Below are 23,029 nucleotides of genomic sequence, written 5' to 3' on the forward strand. Positions count from 1 at the left end.
TTCTGTCTGGAAACTCATTAGCTATGCTGACATAGACAGGAATTGGAGGAATAATTGCAAATTGGGTAAGAACCTGGCAAAAGACAGATGATTTGGTGAGGTTGCTTAGTGCTTTCATGGGGATGTAGGGGAAGGGTTTCACTTGCTGAAGGATTTACAGACCTGCTCACCCCATCTTCCCTGCAGAGCTGGGGAGCACCTGGTGCCACTGATGGAAGCTGGAAAATGAGGAAAAAGGACATTGCAGCTGCTTTGCTGGCCTGGCTGGCTGCTGCATCTTGGAAATTTCCCAAAGGGTTTGCACAGCTCAGATCTTTTAGCAGAAAGCTGTCCTGACTTGGAGGCACTTTATTCCATCACCACCCTGGGTTCAGGGTCTCAGCCTCCAGCCCCAGAGCCAGCAATGGATTTGTCAACATCATGTTTGAGTCTGTTTGTGTGGCCCAGGGGATGGCAGGGGCTGCCCTGCAACACAAGGTGCAGAGCCTGGCACTGGGCAGGTCCAGCACAACTGCTGAGAAAGCAATTAAAAACAGCATTAGTGGGAATTGACAAATCTAGTGCTTGGTTTGGTCTCAGGGGGATGTGGCTGAACCACAGGCTTTTCTCCATGACAGCTCTATTTATTTTAAATGGAGGAGCAGAAGAGATGTGCCTCCAGATGCTTAAAAAGCAGGTGGTTACTTTTCAAGGACTATTTGACCAGAATTTCACAGCACAGCTCCATTTTAATAAGGGTTTGGGAAGGGGATGACAATGTTCTATCATGACAGAATCCTGTGAGGAGACACTGCCCTGGGTGTAGCATCGATTTGCAATGGTGTGATGAGGAAAAGGAAATACCGTGACCACTGCAAGGAAATTAGCTACCTTTTACCTTATGGGATGAAAATGCCCAGGGATGATGTCAAATTAATCAGGTTCATCATCTCACAGCAAAGGCCATTCAGTAGTTTGTATGATCAAGGATCAAATTGCTCCTTGCTAGAAAAAGACCCGTAATATTATTATGGGTAATGTGTGGGTTATCACAGCAGGTGTGGAGCTTTTTTTTAGGAAAGGGATGATTCTTGGCATAGCTGGATTCCTGGATACTGGATTTCTGACTACATTCAGCAACCTGAATATTTTTTTTACAGGATTCACTCATCTCTCAGGGCAGAATGGATGTGATTTTAGATCCCACCAGCTATGAAAATTTACATGGAATTTCTTTCCCCACTCTGCACTCCAGAATATGACTCCCTGCACTGACCACATCTAAAATCTGCTTCCCAGATTTCAGCCCCTCCCAATCTCCTGGAGGACTCACTCCTCCTCCCATTCCTGCCCAGGTACCTCAGTGCAGTGTGACAGTCAGCAAATCCGTGGGCAATTCATCCCAGGCTGGGAGTAATGACTGAAGTTTTAGCTTTCATATTTTTCTGATTCTGTGCTGCCTTAGAGTGTGACTCTGCACTTCATGTAAAGTGTTACTAAGTTCTCTTCACAGCTTAGTCAGAGAGAACAATCCTTGTCCAGCCTGAGGACCAAGGACACCATTGCAACTTCAGGCCCAAAAAGTAAAAAAACCCAGAGAATTGAGGAGAGCAAACTGGGAGGATGGGACTTCATAATCTGAAGCTGTAATTGAACAATTGACCCTAATATGGAAATGGAACAAAATTTATAAAAGTGTGAAAACTCGTGACCTGTCGTCCATCTTGGGCAGAGCCATGGCCAGGCTCTTGTGCTGCCCAAGGTGTATCCTTTGAAGGCCTTCTAATAAATCCCTGCTTTATTCCCTTAACTCTGTCAAGCCTCTGTTCCAGGCCAGTCTCTTTAAGCATCAGAAGGAATTTGCTCCCCTCCTGCTCCAGGTGTGAAAATGTCCCCTCTCTCTGTCCCATGCATGGTGCACATGGCTTTGTGCTCTCCAGACCAGCTGTAAACATACAGGGCCGGCAGAAAAAACCTGTGAAAAGGACATTAAAGTGTGCACTCCCACTTGGGAGTCACACCATTGTGTCCCCCTGAGCTCATTGCAGGGCAGAAAACCAGAAAAATCCCACTAAAGGTAAGTCTGGGAGAGCATTTTTAATCCAGAGCATCTCTCCTTTCTTTTCTCTGCTTCTATACCAAATTCAGCAGTGGAGTGATGGGAATACTTTGTCATCACAAACATATATTATTTCTGTGATGTGTGTTAGTACATTGCAATGAAAATGTGTTTTCCAAAGGCTCAGTTGCTTTTTTTCCCCCTTTGCTGTCACTATAACACTCTTTGCCAAGATAAAAGGTTTCCTTCCCACCTACCTCAAAAAAAAAAAAAAAAAAAAACAAAAAAACCCTGAGTAATGGGAATGACAGAACTTGTGTAATTGTTCTGCTTTGCATGCTTCCAGGCTGATTGCCTGAACTGTGACTGATCCAGATTCCCACTGAATTCCAGGAGTGTTTTTGCACTGAAACAGCAGTTTGGTTTTAGAGGAGCTTTTCTGAGGAGCAGACCCAAAGCCAGGGAGTGGAAGCAGCATTGCCACGTGGCTGTGGTGGAATGTGAACAATTTAACCCTGCTGAGGATGAGGCTTGTAGTTTCATGACTCATAAATAGTGACTGCTGCTGCATTTGGGCATATTTATGCCCAAAATGAAGACTTTTTTTGTTTAGAGGTTAAAAAAAATTATCTGTGTCTATATCTATATTGATCTATATATATATAGCTAAAAATATAATATAATATAATATAATATAATATAATATAATATAATATAATATAATATAATATAATATGATATAATATAATATAATATAATATAATATAATATAATATAATATAATATAATATAATATACCTTCATTTCTTATGTGGTGTGCCAGAGAGCTGAGTATAGAAAGCAGCAGACACTTGGCTTTTACCTCAAATAGGGCACCCAATGCTTTTATTTCCCCAAGCAAATATTGCAGCATCAAATGCTCCATTAAAGCAGGGAGGGACAGATATTTGATGAGGCCTCTCAGGAGAGTCAGGATGAGAGAAAGATTTCAGTATTAAATTTAATGCTGTCAGCAGTTTAAATTTATATAAAAGTGAGTGCAATTACATTGAGGAACTTCTGGAACAATCTCAGCCAGCTCCTGCCAAGGCTGGGAAATGGAGTTTCAGTGTCCAGGTGGACAGCAGTGTCCTGTCCAAGGACATTCCTGTGGTTGTGTTCCCCATCCTTTGTGGCTCTTGGGGGCAGGTGGGGGCACCTTGTGGCCATTGCCCACAGCTTTGATTGCAGTTTATTGCCCCACCTGCAATTAGCCTTGCTGATCTGGCATGGCACTGAGCAGACCTCAGCAAATCTTGGGGCTCAAGATCAGCCTTTGCTTACCTTCAGCACTCCCTGACTGAGCTTTGCCCTGTGCTGGCCTTGGGCCTGCCTGGGGAGGGTGGGAGCTCATGGTTTCAATGGCTTGGCTGTAAAATGTGCCTGAAGAAAAAGGAGAGGGGTTCTGGAGCTGCAGGCTCATCCTCCGGCCTGTGGGATGGACAAAACCCAAGTGCACATGGTGGATGTTGAGGATGCAGATCCAGAAAGACACCCAGCCACAGCTTTGATGGCTGGAATTACATAAGGAAGAGAATGAATGTAGTGGGCTGGGATGAGAATTTGAAAGGAATGGAAGAAAATGCTCAGTAGCAGAAAGGTTTTAGGGAGAGGAGTTGAGAAAAGCTGAGCCTAAAACTACCAGGGAAAATGGATTTTGCTCCTTCTGGGTGAGAAAACACTTGTGTTTAAAAAGGGACCCCAGATTTCCCTGGAACTGATCCTGAGTCAGTTCACATAAGGGAATGTGGCAAGGGTTCAGTTCTGGCACCTTCTTTGGTCCCAGTAACTCTGGACAAGGAGCATGGATGGGTCTCCTCATACATTATACAGAGATGGGTCCACAGAATTTCAGGATGGTTTCCATCAGGACTGGGGTCTGCCTGCTTGACTTCTGGCTTCTCCCTGTCAAAATGAGGATCTGTGGGAAGAGAAGACCAACAAGATCCAGACAGGAGTATGAACTTTCTCTTTGTACTGATTTGGAGCTGCCCAGATGAGCCTGATGAGGGCAGGTTCTCCTTTCCCTTCAGCATCTTGTGGCTTGGGCATGGGTTCTGTCTTGTGGGCTCACAGACAGGCCACTGATGGGATGATAAAGAGCCAAATTTGGATATGGGAGTGGAGCTAGTAATGGGTTATCACAGGCATCTTAGTTTGATCTGATTTATTAGCTCTGCTAATTATCCCAATAAATCAGTGTTTGAATGGAACTTGGCATTGGCACTGCATGTGAAGGACTGGAGCTGCTGCTGGGGAGCTAACAGGGAAGATCCAGCTGCAGATGTCAGGGAATGAATGAGACTTGACAAACTGCAATCACAGTTGGGAGATACAAAAGCAATATGAAATACTGTGAGAGGATGGAGTTCCCTGTGTGTTAATGCCTCATCTCTGTGCCAAGAGCATCTTGACCAGGTTGCAGATGCAGGTTACTGTGTTGAAATCTTGGTGTTCTTCAGAAACAGTGCAAAAACCTTCTTGGACTGAATGCATTCAAGGTTTTCTTCCCCACATTTACAAACAAATAGTAATCTAATGACTGGGAGTAACAAACTACATCACCTGAGCACCTCCTGCAAGCTACAGAAACCAAAATATTTTGGTGGCAGCCTGAACAGGTCCTTGCAGAGAGCATCAAACAGGTGAAAATGTGAAGCAGCCTCTGCTCTGACAACAGGCAGGTTTGCACTGCTGCTGGCTGTGCTGGCTCACTCCAGCTCTCATGCTCCACCCTTCGGGGTTTGGTTTGTTTTTTTTTTCAGTTTTGCAATCTGACAGAGGCGGGTGAAAGCAAGTTGAGGGAAAGGACATTCCCCTGAAGAGCAGCTGGAGAGCAGTCCTCAAGCCCTGTCTGCCTGTCTGTGCTGAGTAAAGCACAGCCACAAACCTTCTAGGCTTTAGCCCTGGAGCACACTGGCACTTGAACTGAATTTCCAGGTAAGCCCTTTTTTTAACTCCTGGATCTTGGCAGCTGAGCGCTCTCTAACCAGGAAGTTAAATCTGTCTGGGGACAGAACACAGCAGGAATGGTGTAAGGGCAGAGCAGGGAGCTCAGCTGCTCGCTGTTGTAGCTACGCTGCTTTATTTACTCAGTGGTGAGCCTCAAGCTACTCGGGCATTTGTGCCATCTGCCTCATTTCAGCAAGCCCCATGAAAACAGCCCTGTAAACACCCTCAAGGGATGGACAGACAGACAAACCCACACTAACATTTTCCTTGTAAGTAAAAAGCTACTGCACCTCTTCTGCTTGCTGTGGCAGAGGGAAAGGAAGGGAGAAAAAGGGAAAAACTGCTTTAACTGGGATGTTAAAATTCACCCAAGAAGAACTAAGCTTGTGCCAAGTTTTCAGAAATGAATGAAACTGTAGTTCTGGGAAAATCCTGGGAACAGCCAAAAGCTGAACAAAGAGAACTTCCTGACTCTGATGCTCTTAACCCCATCGTGGATCACTCAGGCCTGCTTGGATGTTGAGACAGTGGTGGCCATGACCAATAGTCAGAGTTCTGTAAAGCCTCTGTCTTAAAGATTATGTGGGGACCTAAACTGTGGCACCCTCTGTTTCTGCCAGGATATTACACCAAATGGGAATTTTTCATTATCTTTATGTCTTGAAAGTACCTTTCCAAAATTCCCATATAATTTTGGGGTTGCCACTTTTCATTAGATTGGGAATATAATCCTGTTGAACAGTTGGATATTTTTCCTTTGATTTTACTTTGGGAGTTGCACACAGGAACGTGAGAGCATTTTGGGACCTCTTGCGTAAATAATGGCAACCAGATCGCTCCATATTTACAGATATCTGAAGTTTAGCAGTGCCTGGGGAGAAATAACAAAAATACTTGGCTCCATCAAAATCCCATTCCATCCATCAAGGGCTGGGAAGGCTTGAGCTGCTTTCCAGCCCTGTGTTTGTGCAACAGCCTTGCATTGAGCCCTCTGCCATCCCAGAGGAGGGAAATGCCTGCTCCCTCACCCATGGGCAGCCACCCACCACTGGGAAGACACTGAACAGAAAGAGGAACTGCATCCCAAAACACAATTTTAGAAAATGTGAGGCCTCTGATCCTTGTGGTTTAGGCCCAAACCTTGGTTTCCTCCTGGTGCTGGAGAAGGGCTGTGATTATCAGGACTGGGGAGCTAAGCTGTGCTATGGGGAGGCAGCTCCCAGCAGATGCAGTAAAAACCCTCTCACAGCATTTTCTGCCCTAAAAACCCTTCTGCTCTCTAGGTCATGTCTGTTACTGATGGCAGAAAGAGCAGGACCAGCTGGGACCAGCTCATGCCTGGCTGCCTAATAATGGATGAAACACTATGGCAGGACAGACTTGCTTCAGATTTGGTTGCAGAAGAGGTTCTGGATCACAGTGCAAGAGTGGGAGGGTTTGTTTTCTGCTTCTGCTTTGCTGAAATCACGAGCAAAAGCAGTTCAGATCTGGGGAGTCTCAGTTCCCATAATTTCTAGCAGGGTAACATTGCTGCTACTGCTTTTGTTCCTTCCTACAGAGATTTGTAGCTTTGCTGGGCAGGAACTCTGCTGAAATGTGCTTAGCACAGCTGGAGCCTCTCATCACAGCTGTAAGAGAGGCAAATAAAAATAACATTTGTGCTCATCAGCAGTGTCCCATTGGCTTCTCTCAGCATTATTACTCAGCTGCCTTTGATTCAGATATTACTCAAATCCTGCTCTTTTTCAGAGCAGCCCATTATAAGGGATGGGGAAGAGCCTTCCAACACTTCTGACATAGACTATTATTTTTTCCCACCCTTCTCTCAGAGGCAGCATGGACATCAAGGAGTATTTTGCCAGGATTTCTTACCAGGGCTCCCATAGTAAGCCAGACCTGGCTACCATGTCAGATATATTCCAGCACCACATCCAGGCTGTTCCTTTTGAAAACCTGAGCATCCACTGTGGAGAAAGAATTGAGCTGGACCTGGAAGCGACATACAACAAGATAGTGAGGAAGAATCGTGGGGGCTGGTGCATGGAAAACAACTACCTTCTGTTTTGGGTCCTGAAAACTCTTGGCTACGACGTCACCCTTCTGGGAGCAAAAGTTTTTGTCCCAGAGCTCGACGGCTATCCAGAAGAAATTGATCATTTGCTGCTACGAGTGGATCTTGATGGCAAATCCTACATTGTAGATGCAGGATTTGGGATGGCCTACCAGCTGTGGCAACCAATGGAGCTGATTTCAGGGACAGATCAGCCTCAGACTCCTGGGGTCTTTCGTTTTCAGGAGGAGAATGGGACATGGTACTTGGAGAAAGTGAAAAGGAAGCAGTGGGTTCTGAACCCGAGCACCTCGACTTCCCCAAATGTGGAAGATGAAGTTTGCCGTCGGGTTTATCTCTTTACCCTCCAGCCACGAGACATTGAGGAGTTCAGGGGCTGCAATGCCCACCTGCAGACAGCACCTGACTCCCTCTTTGTGACCAAATCCATCTGCAGCCTGCAGACCGCCGATGGCATCCGGGCACTGGTGGGGTGGAAACTCACAGAGATAAAGTACAATTATAGGGACAATATGGATCTTGTGGAAATCAGAATGCTTGCAGATGAAGAAATAGAGAAAACACTGAGGGAGAAATTCAATGTAACACTAGACAAGAAACTTGTACCTGCCAATACGAGCAAGTTATCTCTGTTCTAACTCACTGCCTGGATTGCAATTCAATTCAGTGGCATTACAGGCAATTCTTCCCTCTCTTTCTGACAAGCATCCAAAGGTTAATCTTTCTCCTTCCAGCTACACCTGTGTAAGGCAGAACATACTATCATGAATCTGGAAAACAAATGGATTTTCACCAATATTCCTGCATTTCTCTTTAGGTTGGGTACCAATAATTTCTGCTAAGTTCAATCAAATCATTACTCTTGTGTTTGTGATTAGCGGGAAGCAGACTCAGCTCATTCCCTACTCCTTCCATGTCTTAAAAGCTTTTCTAAACACACCCAGTGTAGCTGGGCAGAATGATGGAGCTGTATGTCTTTGTCTTTACTACCTGGTGCTGCCACCTGGGGAAAATGATACCTGCCTCTAAAATGAATACTGTATTATTTTGGGAGTGTAATAGCCACAACCACAATGACATCCTGGGCCTGTTCTCTTTGTTCTCACATCCACAACAGCCTCTCACATGGCACTCAGGCCATCCCACACCTGTGCAAAGTCACCATGTGAGTACTTGAGGACAGGTTATTTAGGATGATAAAAAATGCTCTTGACAATGCTTTGTTGTTTCAGACTTTGCACAGCTCCTGCTCTCTCAGTGACATAACCAGTGACATAACCTTTCTTTGAACTGAAAGCATCTCCTGAGCATTTTGTTTGCTCACCCTCAGCAGCAGTCTGCTGACAATACCTGTTCCTTTCCTCAGACTACTCTGGGTGCTATTGCACATTAATTATTACAGCAGAACCCAAACACATGCACAGAATTCTTTCTGTGAAGCAGATCTGTTCTACTGAGGATGTGTTTGCTGTGACACTAATTATATTGATATCAGGAGATGTGAAGAATCTTAATCACATACCTAAGGGCTAAGATTCCTAGTAGGAGAAATGACTCAAATGTGACCCCTTTGCCCTTTAAAAGATGCTTGATGTTCCTTTATGTACAAATCTTGGAAGCATTACAACAATGTACTTATAATTAAGCAAATTATATTCGTGAATTACAATTAAATAAAAAAAATCAAGCACTGTGAACTGGAATTATTCAGACATTTCCCCCCCCCCCCCCCTAGATTACAGCATTTATTCCCATAGTAAAAAGTAAATGTGATTAATTAATGAAGTTGTCCTGATTATTTGTACGTGCTAATTTTTGCCAGCTATGGCTTGTAAAAGGAGAATATCTCACTGAACATTTTTCATTTGTTATGCAGGCAATACAGGTTTCTAGAATTAGCAGTTCAGATTTAATAAAAGCTGCTATTCTGCATGTTCATAATATATTTCTTAGAGGCACAGCAAGTTTCTGAAGCTGCTGTCTTCCCAGAATCATATTCATTTACATATGCTTGGCTGCAATAGTTCTTCATAGCACTTAAGGCCCTCCCATTCTATGAGAAAATGAAATGTAGTTGTAAAAGAAGGAGAGGCTTCTTATGGTGTGGACCAGGACCTTGCAACACAAATGATCAGAAGAAATTGTCCCAGGATCTTGGTTTTTGACCCAAGTTTTTCTATGGTGCTCAATCTAGTGGGGGATCTAAAGGAGCTAAACTCAGTGAGAGAGCAGGGAGAAAGCATTGGGAGGAGGTAAAAGTGCAGGCAGGTCCTGCAAATATGTGCAGCACGAGAAGATCCACACAGAGCCAAGAATCACAGCTCAGAGCTCCTGCCTCCTGCTCACCACAGAGGAACAGTGCACTGCTCAGCAATGCAATGGAACTTACTGTTGGAGGATGGAAAGAAAAAAATCAGAAAAGAGGTTTCCATTTCAGATTGTGCTAGTTTGTTTTTTTCTTATCACTAACCTTGGGGGCAGATACTTAAAGGCACAGCAGGTTCAGGGAACTCAGAGTTCTCTGGGGGCAACATCTTCCCTTTTTGAAGGACAGGGCTTCTCTTTGAACCCTGGGGAATTGAGACAACTCTGTGACTTGGCAAATCTGACCCTGATGCTCATTGGGGCTGGTGTCAGCCACGAGGAATAGCTCAGTGTGCTCTGATGAGTTCAACAGCTGCCATCCCCACCCATAAATCAGTGACTTCCTGCCCTGGATTACTCTCTGTCTATCATAAGTCACTTCCCACGAGAATCCAGACCACATCAGTGTCAACAATGTAAAATCTGCATCATTTTTGCACCAGTGCTTTGCTGCTTTAGCATGGGAGCACTCACCAAGGTGCCCCAGACACTGAAGCCCTTGGGTGACCTGCAGGGTGGAGGATGGGTTTATAGGTGATAGCCACTTACAGAAGTTGCTCATGGTACCCATGCTTTGCAGTCCTGGAGGGTTCAGCTGTCATTCAGTGACGTGGAAGGTTAAAATCTCCTCAACATTGTAAGTAGTTTGGGGACTGGATCATTTCCAGGCTCTCTGTGCAGCACCCAACACAACTGGTTGGGTGCTTGACAGGGATTTCCACACATATGCCAATACCAATAAAGCCATAAAACCATCGAATATAAACTACTATTAAAGAAGAAACTCTGCCCTCTGTGGCTGCTGTGCTGGAGGATAAGGCAGTCCCTGACAGGCAATAAAGGCTGCCTGGACCTTTAAGAGCTGCTGTTGCCAGTTCAGCTCTTCCTGGGACCTTTGGAGCAGCGCAGGGTGGAAAGCCTGAGCTGACTGCGTGCGAGGTGAGCTCTGCATGCCTGATCTTTAACTGCATCCTGCAGCTCTGGGTCAGCCCCTCTGGGAAAGCTCCCCCCTGTGAGCCTGCACAGCCTGTGCACAGCCCTGCAGGTGTATTAGCAAAGCACAAACTACAGGAACCGAGGCTGATGGTGAGTGAAGGGCATTTCTAAGTGCAACACCGAGTGTTTGAGAGTGAAACTAACCCTTTATTTTGAGCCAGAGTGTGTGAAAAATGCCGGTATTGACTCACAGTGTAACTTTGAATCAAACAAACAATGTGGGCATGTACAAGAGGATCCAGCCTTGTAACTCGCTCCTGATTCTCAGCAGAGGAGAACTGATCCTAATATTCAGCCTAATTACAAAAGGACCCAGTGATCCCGAGGGACATGTGCAGACAGGCAGAACCAACATCTGAATCTCGAAGCTGCAGGAACACTGAGCAAAGCTCAGCTGCTGCAGAGGCAGAAGCAAACAAGGCTGAGATCCTTGGATTCAGGACCGTGGCTTGGGATATTTGGCAACTCAGTTTTGGAATGCAAATTGTCCCCTGGGAGAGGGTTTGCTCACTGCTGCAGCCTCCTGGCTCACACAGCAGCAATGGCTGTGCCAAGGAAAAATCTGCCTGCAGGAAAGGCAGGGAGTAAACACTGATTTATGTGGATGCTCCCTAATGTCAATGATGTTGTAGTGCAGCTTTATTGTACTTAAACCTCTTTAAGTATTCATTGAGATTAGAGCACATGTTGTCATCCACTGCAAGGCTGTCTCTTTAAATTGATGAGGCCAGAGAAGGGGCAGCTGGGGAAACTGAGGCATGGAAGGGAATTTTCCAAAAGGCTTTCCCAACATATTTTCCCAAAGCCTCACTGGCAGCACCCCATGGGGGCTCTCCATGGCTGGATGAAGGGAGCTGGTTTTATTCTATGCTTTCACCATATAATGGGGACACCCAGACCCAGGAGATGGGTTACAGGGGGAGTATCAGGCCTTCTGCTCTGACCCAGGGCAGGGACTGATCTGGTTTTGCTTGAAGGTAAATTCCAAGTGTGTCAGACCCACCAAGCTGATGCACTTCTCTGGACTCCTGCAGGTCACAGAGATTCAGCTCCACGCCCTCATGGGGTAAAGATGTTTCTATCTTCCTATGTAAAACAGCTGAAAGTGGGAGGAGAAGGAAAAATGAGGCAGAGGCCCATAGGATGAGCCTGCCCAACACGTGTGCTGTGTGTTGGGGGGGAAATGGCTTTTTACAAGTGTTTCCAAGGAGATCCTGCTACAGATGAGGCCCTTGTCCTAAAAAAGGGATGGAAAAAATCATAAAATGCATAAAATCAAAGAGACATTGCTGTTTTTTCATGTAGACTCTTTGGTTCCTTTTGAAGTGATAATGTTTATTTGTTATTCCCTTACTGGGATGATCTTCTATCAAATTTTCCTGTGGTTTGCATTAGCCAGTCTGAATGTTGGTACTAGTGCAGATCAGGAGCAACACAACCAAACCATGTGAGTTGCGCTGCTGGCATCAAGATTGGGGTTAAAGTCTAGAGATTAGGCCATTGGTTGTGCTCATCTGCTTGGGTGGGGGCATTTCCACCCATGGATTTGAGGTGGGATTTTCACAGGCTTCTGGCATGGACATGGGGTCAAACTGCTGGGGGGAAACACTTGGAGCAAAGCTGAGAATATTCAGTGGAAGGGAGTTTCTCCCATCTCATCCACATCGAAGGATTTTTGGAAAATTCTCCCAGGGAACATTCAACTAGTTGAAGGAAGCAAGAAATCCTCAGACTTTCTGGAAATTAACACAGCCCTTAACAGATTGTGAATTGTTCTGGACAACAAATATCCTTGCATGGGAAAAAGCCAAATTAAATCTAAACTAAGGGCAAAAGAAATCCTTGCAGAGAGAAGATGAGTCACTGAATTAAAAGTCTTACAGGGAACCTTTTGTATCTTGGCCACACAACCAGTGCCAATGACAGTGTCTTTCTGCTAATGAAAGGGGATCAGAGATACAGACAGAAAAACACAAAATATTTCCAATAATTTGATCTGAAACTAAAGCCTTTAGTTTGTAAAAGATGATCAAAGAAAAGAAAAGATTATGACTTGCTTTGTATGTACTTTTAGATCAATTCCTTTGATCCTTAGGTTAGAAAAATTGAAGTACTTTCCTATCACAGTCAAAGCCCTGTCTAAACTCCTCAGGGAAATTTAAGAGATTAAGAAAACAATGATCTACTTCACATGGAAACCTGTCTGAAATGGTGGCACACTGAGATGTTAATCCCAGTAAATTTAATCCATGAATGCAAAACCTTCCAGTTAAATTACTGTGGGATAAAGAAAGAATTGCTTACCTGGTACAGTAAAAGAAACAATAAGATCTTGCTGCGACTTTTATGCGGGTATGGTGTGGCAGCTTTTCTGCAAACCTGTTATTTCTTGATTTTGGAAAAATTTTGTTATGTGCTATCCTCCTCTGTGGCCATAGATTCTGTTATGGCATGTGCTGTATCTTCCCATGGGAAAAACATCCTCCTGGTTTGAAGGCAGCCCCTAAGAGAGGGGAAGCATTATTGCCACCTGCTCCTGTCCCTGTCTCTTTTTAAAGAAATACTTAAAATTCTTTTAAATCTTCAATAAAACAGCCCAGATTACATGTGCAGGCTGGGTAACTTGTGCTACAGAAACAGCAGTGAACCCCTTGTCAGCTGCACAGCAGTAACTGGCCACTTTTCTGCTCCCACAGGCAAAATGAACGTTCAGGAGTATTTTGGAAGAATATCTTACAACAAGCCCCATAAGGATGCAGACTTGCAAACCCTGACAGCCATCTTCCAGCATCACATCCACAGCATTCCTTTTGAGAACCTCAGCATGCACTGTGGGGAGCCCATCGAACTGGATTTGCAGGCTATTTACAATAAGATTGTGAGAAAGAAACGTGGTGGGTGGTGCCTGGAAACCAACTACCTCCTCTTCTGGGCCTTGCAAGAATTAGGGTACGATGTCTGTATTCTTGGTGCAAACAGCTATGAACCAGCACAGAAGGGATATGGTGCTCAGATGAACCATCTCCTGCTGAAGGTGGTGGTGAAGGGAGAGCCCTACATAGTGGATGCTGGGTTTGGTGGGGCCTACCAGATGTGGCAGCCGCTGATGCTGATTTCTGGGAAGGACCAACCCCAGGTTCCTGGCATTTTCCGCTTCATGGAAGACAACGGCACCTGGTACTTGGAGAAAGTCAAAAGGAAGCATTGCATTGCTGAGCACAGCAAGGATGAATTCCCTCATACTCCAGAACTGGGGAATATCCGAAAAATACATAAATTTACCCTCGAGCCACGGCACGTAGATGACTTCCAGGAGCTAAATGCATACCTCCAAGTGTCTCCAGATAACCTCCTTCGGAAGAAGTCAATCTGCAGTCTCCAAACCACCAACGGGGTCCTTGCCTTGGTTGGATGGACCCTCACTGAGATGAAGTACAACTACACAGAGGACATGGACCTGGTGGACATGACAACCCTTACAGATGAAGAGGTTGAGAAGACACTGAAAGATAAATTCAGTATAGAACTGCAGAACAAACTCGTACCAGTAAACGTTCGTGGCTTGCCACCCAATTTAGTGGATAAGATCTAACTGTAACACTGTGCTAGATGGATCTTTAAATAGCCAAAAGGAAAATTCTAAAATTAACATTAATTACAATAATCTCATTTTTAACTCGAGCTAGTCACAAATCTTGGTAAATTTCAGTACATTGCTAATTAACCGCATATATGAATTGCATATTTTTTATTAAACCTCTCCTTCTTTAGAAACCAAGACATCTTACTAGCTCTGTTTTGCTCATATGGAAGTTGGTTTTCGACTCCTTAACTTTTTGTTCACCTTCTCAAGAACTCATTTTATTGCAGATATATTTTGTGGCAAATGAGACCAAAATTATGCAAAAGGAGAGGTTGTGTTACCATTTTACAGAAAAGACCTCTAAGTTTTTTGGCATTATTTCCAATCTTTTACAAATTATTCACTTCTCTTAACAGTCTTAAAGTTGAGCTGAATTTGGCTTTTAAATACTGTAGAAAAAAGAAAGGTTAAGACTTTCTCAAAACAAGCCACCATTAGGTGCTGATTAGCTTATGAAAAGTTGAAAGACTTAAGTCCTGTTCCCTTTGCAGAAACTGACTTAAAGTAAGATATTTATCCAAGGGTACCTAAACCCTCCCCAAAATCTCTCTAATTTTGAGTACCCACTTTTTCTGATTTATCTGTGTCTCTGAATTCAAAATCAAATCTGTAGAAGATGAGATGATTCAACAGTTCTTAAAAATCAGGCTTTTGGTATCAAAACTGGAAAAAAGTTAGATCAATCTTTGCACACTATGATCTAAACTTTTGGGACCACACCTTCATGTGATGTCAAGAGGAGATGATGGTATTATAGATAAAATCTTCATATTTATTACAAACAGTATTCTGCACAAAAGCCACCTTAAAAAGTGTGGATGCAAAAGAAAGCCCTTGGAAGTGAGGATGTGCCACCAGTGTGGTTTCACAGCAAGACACCCATGACACAGAAGCCTTTTCCCTGATGATACCTGTGGTACTGTACAGGACGTGCCATGAAAGAGGGTGACAGAAGAACATCAGCCAAGGAGAAGTCTTTGATTCTTGTTTTAATCAACCACACAGACCTACCTGATGTGCCTAAAACTCAGGTGCTTCCCCAGGTGCAGTCTAATGTGCTCTTTGCCTTTCCCAGAGGCCTCCTCTGATATTCCACCTCCATCCAATGAAGAAGGGACGGGCTTGACCACGGAGAATTAAATGAACAGCAATTAAATAAACAGCACTGCAATGCTGTGGAGATGCAGGAGGCCAGGTTTTAGAGCAGAAATGCATTACTTGATGCAAATAAATATTTGCCATGGCATTCATTAGCTCCACAATAACTCCCTGCTACAGCTGAGGAGTTGAACAGCTTGAAACAGTTCCTGTGTGGGCAAAGAAGGGCCATTTGTTCATCCATGGAGCTCAGCCTGCAACACCTTGGCACCTCAGCGTACCCACCAGGGCACAGATGAACACCCTCCACTGCAAAGTGCTGGTTTGCAAAATAACAATATTTAATTTAAAAAAGTTATAACGCCATCTGCACTTGCCTACTGTAATTATTTTACATAGAAAACGAGTTCATTCTGGTCTTAACTAGGGGAAGGCATAAACATCTACTAATAGGAAGAAACAAAGTTTAATTTGCTCACGGATCAGCGAAGTCCAAAAATGTGAATTCTATTTGGGTGGACTCTGCCCTTTCTTGGAATTTAAGATTCAGGAGCGAGGACCAGCAGAGCTTAGAAAGACAACCCTCACAATCTGTATCCACTCCTGGCTTCACTGACTGCTGCCCCTGTAATAAACCCCCCAGAAACTGAATACCTCAATAAATAAAAAGGGATCTCATAAGAGGTAAGTTTATTTTCTTAAAAATCCCCTCCAAAGAAAGATACAAAACCCTGGGTTTTTTTATGATGGTAAAGGTCATGGACAATAACGTAAGCAACATTCTCTAGGAAAAATGTCCTAAAAATGTGTGGATATAGAGCTAAAATATCACCTGCTAAACAGGGGCTGTTAAAGAGGGCAAAACAGGGATGTGCAACTTCAATTCTTCTACCTTTCACTCTTCAGGAGAAGCTTCACTATAAAATAGACTCCTTTGTTTAGGTACAATAGTAGATATAAATTTAGAACTGCAACTTCTTGTTGGAAATCGTGCTTTTAGATACTTGAATTTATTTAGAAGCATTGCAAGTGCAAAGGAAGCAAAAGTTCAGTCTAATAATCAATAGATTCTGCTTTAAGGGAATAAAATTACAGCTTTTTAAAAACAACTTAAAAAATTACAGACTCTGGGTTGTACAACCCAGAAAGTCCATGTGCTGATGTATTAGGATAAAGAAGATAACATATTTTCAACAGTGGAACTGCTGATACTGTGTATAATCCTGGTAAGGAATACTTTTGTATGAACACCTTCATTTGCACCTTTAATATTCTCCTGCTGATGTTTTTCTGTACATAAATCATAACCACGTTTGTGGGACGACCTTTTCAGTACCTGCCTTTTCATCTGGTCCGCTCACATTTCAAAAGAACAGTGGCTTTCATCTCCTGCAGTCCAGATCTAGTGCTGATCAAGCATATTATGGAGCTGCACAAAGAAATTACAAATAATACAAACTTGAGAACCAGCTTTACACTGGTGTGATCTATTTAGCATTCACAGTCAGAGTGATAGGATCAGATATGCTCAGATTCTGCAAATCAAAAGTGCCATGACTTTTATGTTATGTTAATATTAAAAAATATTATTACATTGAATATATCCTCCAACAACATACCTAGATATCACTGGAAGTTAATTCCTCTCTGTAGCAGGTAATGTGTAGATTTTGCTGGTACTCTCTGTTCACTTGGGACAGCTGCCTCCACACCATGAATATGTACAGCATCAATCTGCCACTGAGAATCATTGTGAGAAATTCCAGTTTGCAGTAAACATTCAATAGTTCACTGCTGACTTAAAGGATTGATGGGCTTTGAGAAAGCTCAGGACCAGAGAGAGTAAAGCCACCCCTGTTCATTTTCAGAGTGGCCTGTGAGACACAGGGCACAGGAGGGAATGGAGATGTGCTCCTTGTCTTTTAGGCCACTCACTTCCCTCCATTCAGATCCATTAGTCCAACACCAAAATGAGTTTCTACAACACTCTGAGCAGACACAAGACTCGGTGGTCTGAGACTTTCAAAAGTCAGACTTTTTTCAGTTATCTGAATAAATAAAGCTTGTCACTTACTTTTCATGTTAACTTTTTGTAAGTGGTGGAAGAGTGTACTGAACAAGCGATTCATTTACTGTCACGTCCATCAGTGGCAGACTCATGCAAAGAACATGTGAATCCTGGCTCAGAATGTCCTCCCTCCCACTGGCAGACACTGCCTCCCCCAGTGACAGTCCTGTCACTGAGCAGTGACTTTAGACCATTTCTCATGAACCCTTGTACACACTCCCCAGCAAGACCTTACATTTCTTCTTAACCCTGCTGTTACAATGCAAATACAGGAAATCCTAATCTCACAGCTACCTCATATGAAAGTGAAATGGCATCAGCTGTCTGCCAGAGGGATGACTCTAAGACAAAAGCAAATCTCGTGTGCACTGCTCTTTGCTCAGGGAACCATTTGATAGGAATGCTTGTTTCCTTTAAAAGCTGTTCTGATGAGGTTCAGTAGATTAAAGAATCTTTGCTGGCAGAGCCAGGGCAGCTTTTCACAGCATCATAAATCACTGATGTAAAGAAACCAAAACACAATTCCTTCCTTTACAGGTGAGATGAACCTTGAAGAGTACTTTGCAAGAACTGGCTATAAAGGCTCCACTGAAAAACAAGATTTGGAAACTTTAACCGATATATTCCAGCATCACATCCGTGCTGTTCCCTTCGAAAACCTCAGCATTCACTGTGGGGAGAAAATTACGTTGGAGTTGGAGCACGTTTACAACAAGATTGTGAGGAGAAAGAGGGGTGGCTGGTGCATGGAAAACAACCAGCTGCTGGGCTGGGTGCTGAAGGGCCTGGGCTATGACACCAGCTTCCTGGGAGCCTACGTGTTCAACCCCCAGCAGAACGCCTACGCCACCCTCATGACCCACCTGGTGGTAAAGGTGGTCATCGATGGCAAAGCCTACATCGTTGATGGAGGCTTTGGGGTGTCCTACCAGATGTGGCAGCCCATGGAGCTCGTGTCAGGGAAAGACCAGCCCCAGGCTCCCGGCGTGTTCCGCTTCACGGAGAAAAACGGCGTCTGGTACCTGGAGAAAATGAGACGGAAACAATACATCCCCAACCAGAGCTTCTCCAACTCTGACCTGCTGGAGAAGAAGGAGTGTCGCAAGGTTTATATGTTCAGCCTGGAGCCACGGACAGTGGAAGATTTCCGTTTCCAATGCACGTACCTCCAGACCTCTCCAGATTCCCTCTTCACAAAGAAGTCCATCTGCACCCTGCAGACCACCGAGGGATTCCGGGCGCTGATTGGGTGGACGCTCACTGAGACCACGTACAACTACAAGGAAAACATGGATCTGGTGGAGTTTGTAACTCTTGAAGATGAAGAGGTGGAAAAAACTCTCAAAGAGAAATTTAACATCACCCTAGAGAGAAAAATTGTCCCCATTAATGTTAAAGGATCTTACACAATCTAGATGGCCAGGAAAACCTACAGTAAGGCTATGTGGGTACAGCAGCTTCCACTGTCTGTGCAATCCCTACTGCAAGGTTATGGGATTCTTTTACAGGTGACTGAAGGATATATACATTAGTATGAGATTAATGTGAATTTCACTTTGGGAAAAATCAGGGATTTAAGACTCTTGGGTCAGTTAGGTAAAATTATTTGCTGGGAGATGACTGCCGTTCAATTTTTGGCACAAATGTAGGATTTGATTTGAATCTGGTTATAAGCTTGGGTAAGAAATATGTCTGGGGAATTTTGGACTGCCTGTAGCACGTGAGTATGGATTATTAATTGTGATATGCTGCCAACACATTTTCTAAGGTTATTATAGGGAGACAAGTAATCTGTGAGCATTTAGACAAGAAAGCACACATTTAAAACTTCATTTTTCACAAGATCAAACCACTCACAGCTCATCTCATTCCTCTACCTTTAATATGAGTAAAACATTGTCATCTCCGAAAAGAGCATTAGGAGGCATAATTCTTTCACCATCATCCTTAGACAAACCATAGTACAAAATGAAAATCGTCATCATGTGCATCCCTCTGGCCATTACTGCAGTAAACTGCCCCAAGCAATTTTTGGTATGTACTATTCTTCTGGTGATGAAAATTCTTTATATTGCAGTGTATCGTGGCTGATGGGCTCTAAGGAGATAACTACTAAGCTTTGTTTCTGAGATATAATCATCCTGTAAACTGCGATTAGGACTTAAATGTTACAGCTGGCTTAGATTTACTTTTGTCCCACAAGGGGTGGAAATTCTGTACTTTTAGGACTGCATTATATTTGTGTATGAAGCTAAGCCAACTATACCCTTAATTTTGTCCTGCAAACATGAGTGTCTATATGCCTGTCCTGAATGGGTACCACTTAGCACAGGAGCTTTAATGCCATTAGTGTTTGTTCATCTGTATCAAAGTGAAAAAACCCAAGAAGCCAGCCTAAAGGAAACCTTTTATTTTTTCACAATCATGTTTCCCCATTTTCCAGAAAATGTTGTGTCTCCTACCATGCTTCTCTGCAAAAAGCCCAACCAAGGAAACCACTAAGAAAGGGGAAACATTCTTAAATGCATCAAAAAATAGCAAAAACACCAAAAAACACTCTTTCTCCCCAGTCTGTAATAAGCCTGAATATCAGTCAAATGTTGATTCCTCCCACTGAACAGTCTTTCTGCTCAAAGACATAATTTGATCATTAATCTCACAAATGCTGTAAGTGTATACCTGAAAATAAATAAAAGGAAAATAAAGACATTATGAGTTGTTTTAGGTACAGCTGCCCCCAGCTGCACTGACTCCTGCACACCCCATCTGCCAAGTGAGGGCTGTTCACTCATGCTGCTGATCTGCTGGCCACCCCTTCCCACCTCAGACTTCTTAGGATCACAGGATCACTGAGGCTGGAAAAGCCCTTTAAGATCATAGAGTTCAACAATCAACCCAACGTCACAACCATGTTCACCATTAAACTCTGCCCTTCAGGTGCCACTTCCAGGGATGGTGACTCCACCACTGCCCTTGACATTCTTCCAGTCCTTTCCAACCCTGTGAAAAGATTTTCTTAGTATCTAATCAAAACTTTCCCTGGTATAATTGGATGGCATTTCCTGACATCCAGTCCCTTGTTACCTGTTCCTTGGAACCTGTTACCTGACACTTCTTGAACTAAACAGGCCAATATTGAACAAATGCAGCAGTGGTATTGGAGATGGTGAGTTCCTGCAGGTGCCTAGATGAAAAGGTTGTAGGATGAGGAAGATGATCACTGAAGAGGAGGCCCAGGAGTCATCTCTGCTGGGCTTGGTGTGTGCCAGCTCCCGTGGTGGCAGCTCATGACCTGGGTGCACACATGGTTGCATAGGGATAAAGAACTGAGAGCCAAGAAGGGGTGACAGGGGACAGTGAAAGATCTTACTGAGGTCAGAAAACAGCTTCTCTGTTAATAATGGAATGATGGAATTTGTTCAGTAATTTGTGTTCTGTTATTCCCTCATATTAATATTCCATTAAGGGTTTTTACCCCTTTCTAATTAATTGATCGTGGCAAGGTGCTCCCTGAGATCTCAGGGAACATTACAAGCTTCAAAACACTGACCACTTCCATTCCTCTGATGGGATTCTCATTTACTCAGCTCACCAAACCACATTTCTCTGTGCCACCAACCCCAGCTGTTTTCTTGTCTTGTGGACAGCCATTTACAGGGTGGTAATTTTGCGTCCCAACTTCCCCAGAGATTTTCCTGCTGTTTCTCCCAGGTAATTGCTCCGATTTTGGTACACAAGGGTTTCTTGGGGATCAGTGGGCTCCTATCAACATTTAACTGGGCCAGCAGTGATGGGACTCACCCAGCTACCCCGTCCACTGTTTGGTTCTTACCAAAGATCTACAGAGCTGCTGGTGATTGAGGCTCCAACCATCTCCCTGACTCCCATCTGTTAATTTTTCATCTTGACGTGACAATTATAAGCAGGTCCTCACTGAGAAACATGAAATCACACAAAGAAATGTCAACACATGCAGCTAAGGAACAGTTTCACAGTTTAACTAAAGCTTCCCAAAAGCTGATGAAAGCAGGTTATTGAGGTGTGAATGCCAGGCCTGAAATCCCTCAGAGGTCTGAGATGAGAATGGTGTAAAACCAAACAAAACCAAACAAACTCTGAGGCCTCATGCTGGGGTTCCATTAGCAAGGCAGTATTGTGGAAGCTGATGTTCTCCCAGCCTGAAAAGAAAACAAACCACCAAGTCCTTAAAGCATCAGCTCTCACAGAAACTTGAATTCACATGTGGTTGGGAACTGTGGGATGGCTGCCATCCTTCCCTACCATGATGCTTCATTAGCATTCTCAGAGAAGGGTTTAATGAGAGCCTAAATGATTTTGCAGTTTTAGTTAGGGACTGTTGTTCAAATGAAGCAAAACAAATGCTGAGAAACCGCCCCCCTCCACCCCCAGACTCATCTAATTCCAAATACAATTTAAAAGCATGGTATTCCAATCAAGAGAAAGACAAACAATTTCTTTTAAAGCTTAAATGCTGGATGAAGTCCCAGAATCCCAGCCCAGCTGCCCATTACACACACAGGCAATGGCAATGACAGTCACCCGTGGCTGGAGCATTGCATCATGGAGAGTCTCATTAGAGAACAAGGCAGAGCACAAAACATGGTTCAAACTCCACAGCACCACTGAACATCCTGCCCCTCCCCAAGAACCAAAGTTTAATCAGCTCAAGCATTACTGGATGGCTTACTTCAGTTGGACTCTGTCCTGGACTTTTTAAGATCCAATACTAAGCAAAAGAGAAGCAAAAGAAAAACATCAGCAAGAAAGACAAAGTTGTTCAATACTTCCATATTTTCAAGCCCAGCAATTATTACAAAATAAGCACCAAGAGCCTGCCAAAGGGAGGGACCAAACTTCACATGAAAAGGGACAGACATGAGCTGTCAGTGACCACTACTTCAAACCACACTTCACTTCTGGGCTCTGGTAACACTTTACCAGTTTGCAGGTAGCCATTTTCTGTAACAAAACCACTACTTACCCAACTTGCTTCTGTTTCCAGAGAAGAAACACTTTCATTTAGAAACATGACCACGTGGGAAAGTGCTACAGCTTAGGAGCTTGCACACAAAATGTACTGGAGCCTGTGTCAGAGCCAAGAAAGCCTTAATCAATGCAGGCTTGCTTTATGAATATTTCACTGCTATGCTTACACCTCTGTCAAGAGTAGTTCAAGCATAGATTTTATACAGTATATGTTTCTACCTCAGGTAGGAAGCTCAAGTCAGACTTAAATCCATCCATAAATGTATTTATACCATTGGAAATGCAGACAAGTATTTCAGAACATCCCACCATGTCTGCTTGTAACTCTGTACTTAAAGTACATTTAAAAAGTCACACAGGGCTGAGTTTTGGTTTTGTCTTGCTCACAAAAACACACTATGGATGGTGCTTTTAAAGGCACATTTTGCAAATGCCCCATGAATAAAAAATTGTTCTAAAATAAGTAGCTGGTTTTACTGTAGCACTGAGCCACCAGCTGAATGTGAACAGCAAAGCTCCCAGATTTAAAGACAATAAACTAAAATCTACCTTTTCTTCACAGTTTGTTCAACACAGTTCTGTTGAAACAGAACCAACCTTCCTCTGTCCCAATTCCGAAATCGTGGATTTTCTAGGAAGCTGTTTAGCTTCTCATGTGCTTATCCATGCACTGTGGCACTCTCATGTCCAGCTATCCCTCAGGGAATGACGTGAAATTAAGGAGGCAGGATGCCCTTAATCAGAATTACTCCC

The 23,029-nt window shown here is 43.6% G+C and overlaps 3 protein-coding genes across 4 annotated transcripts; all 3 read left to right on the forward strand.

The window, feature by feature from the left end:
• The first annotated feature begins 4,864 nt into the window (after positions 1 to 4,864).
• Positions 4,865 to 9,247, forward strand: LOC131563449 (arylamine N-acetyltransferase, pineal gland isozyme NAT-3-like). Of its 2 annotated transcripts, none has more exons than XM_058813506.1 (2): positions 4,865 to 5,017; positions 6,779 to 9,247. In XM_058813506.1, the coding sequence occupies exon 2, from the start codon at positions 6,866 to 6,868 to the stop codon at positions 7,736 to 7,738; it is 873 nt and encodes a 290-aa protein (XP_058669489.1). In that variant the 5' UTR covers positions 4,865 to 5,017; positions 6,779 to 6,865; the 3' UTR covers positions 7,739 to 9,247. The 2 variants fall into 2 exon arrangements, with proteins under 2 accessions (XP_058669489.1, XP_058669488.1); XM_058813505.1 differs by having other exon boundaries at positions 6,859 to 9,247.
• On the forward strand, positions 4,907 to 14,439 carry LOC131563447 (arylamine N-acetyltransferase, liver isozyme-like). Its single transcript, XM_058813503.1, has 2 exons — positions 4,907 to 5,017; positions 13,157 to 14,439. The coding sequence occupies exon 2, from the start codon at positions 13,162 to 13,164 to the stop codon at positions 14,050 to 14,052; it is 891 nt and encodes a 296-aa protein (XP_058669486.1). The 5' UTR covers positions 4,907 to 5,017; positions 13,157 to 13,161; the 3' UTR covers positions 14,053 to 14,439.
• A 10-nt stretch (positions 14,440 to 14,449) lies between these two features.
• NAT1 (N-acetyltransferase 1) lies at positions 14,450 to 20,016 on the forward strand. Its single transcript, XM_058813504.1, has 2 exons — positions 14,450 to 15,885; positions 17,807 to 20,016. Exon 2 carries the CDS (start codon positions 17,812 to 17,814, stop codon positions 18,682 to 18,684), a length of 873 nt encoding a protein of 290 aa, XP_058669487.1. The 5' UTR covers positions 14,450 to 15,885; positions 17,807 to 17,811; the 3' UTR covers positions 18,685 to 20,016.
• The last annotated feature ends 3,013 nt before the right edge of the window (positions 20,017 to 23,029 follow it).

Source organism: Ammospiza caudacuta, chromosome 13, assembly GCF_027887145.1.
Source record: "Ammospiza caudacuta isolate bAmmCau1 chromosome 13, bAmmCau1.pri, whole genome shotgun sequence".
NCBI classification, from domain to species: domain Eukaryota; kingdom Metazoa; phylum Chordata; class Aves; order Passeriformes; family Passerellidae; genus Ammospiza; species Ammospiza caudacuta.

Coding starts and splice junctions, on each gene's coding strand:
- LOC131563449 (XM_058813506.1), top strand. CDS start 6,866: ATGGACATCAAGGAGTATTTTGCCAGGATTTCTTACCAGGGCTCCCAT.
- LOC131563447 (XM_058813503.1), top strand. CDS start 13,162: ATGAACGTTCAGGAGTATTTTGGAAGAATATCTTACAACAAGCCCCAT.
- NAT1 (XM_058813504.1), top strand. CDS start 17,812: ATGAACCTTGAAGAGTACTTTGCAAGAACTGGCTATAAAGGCTCCACT.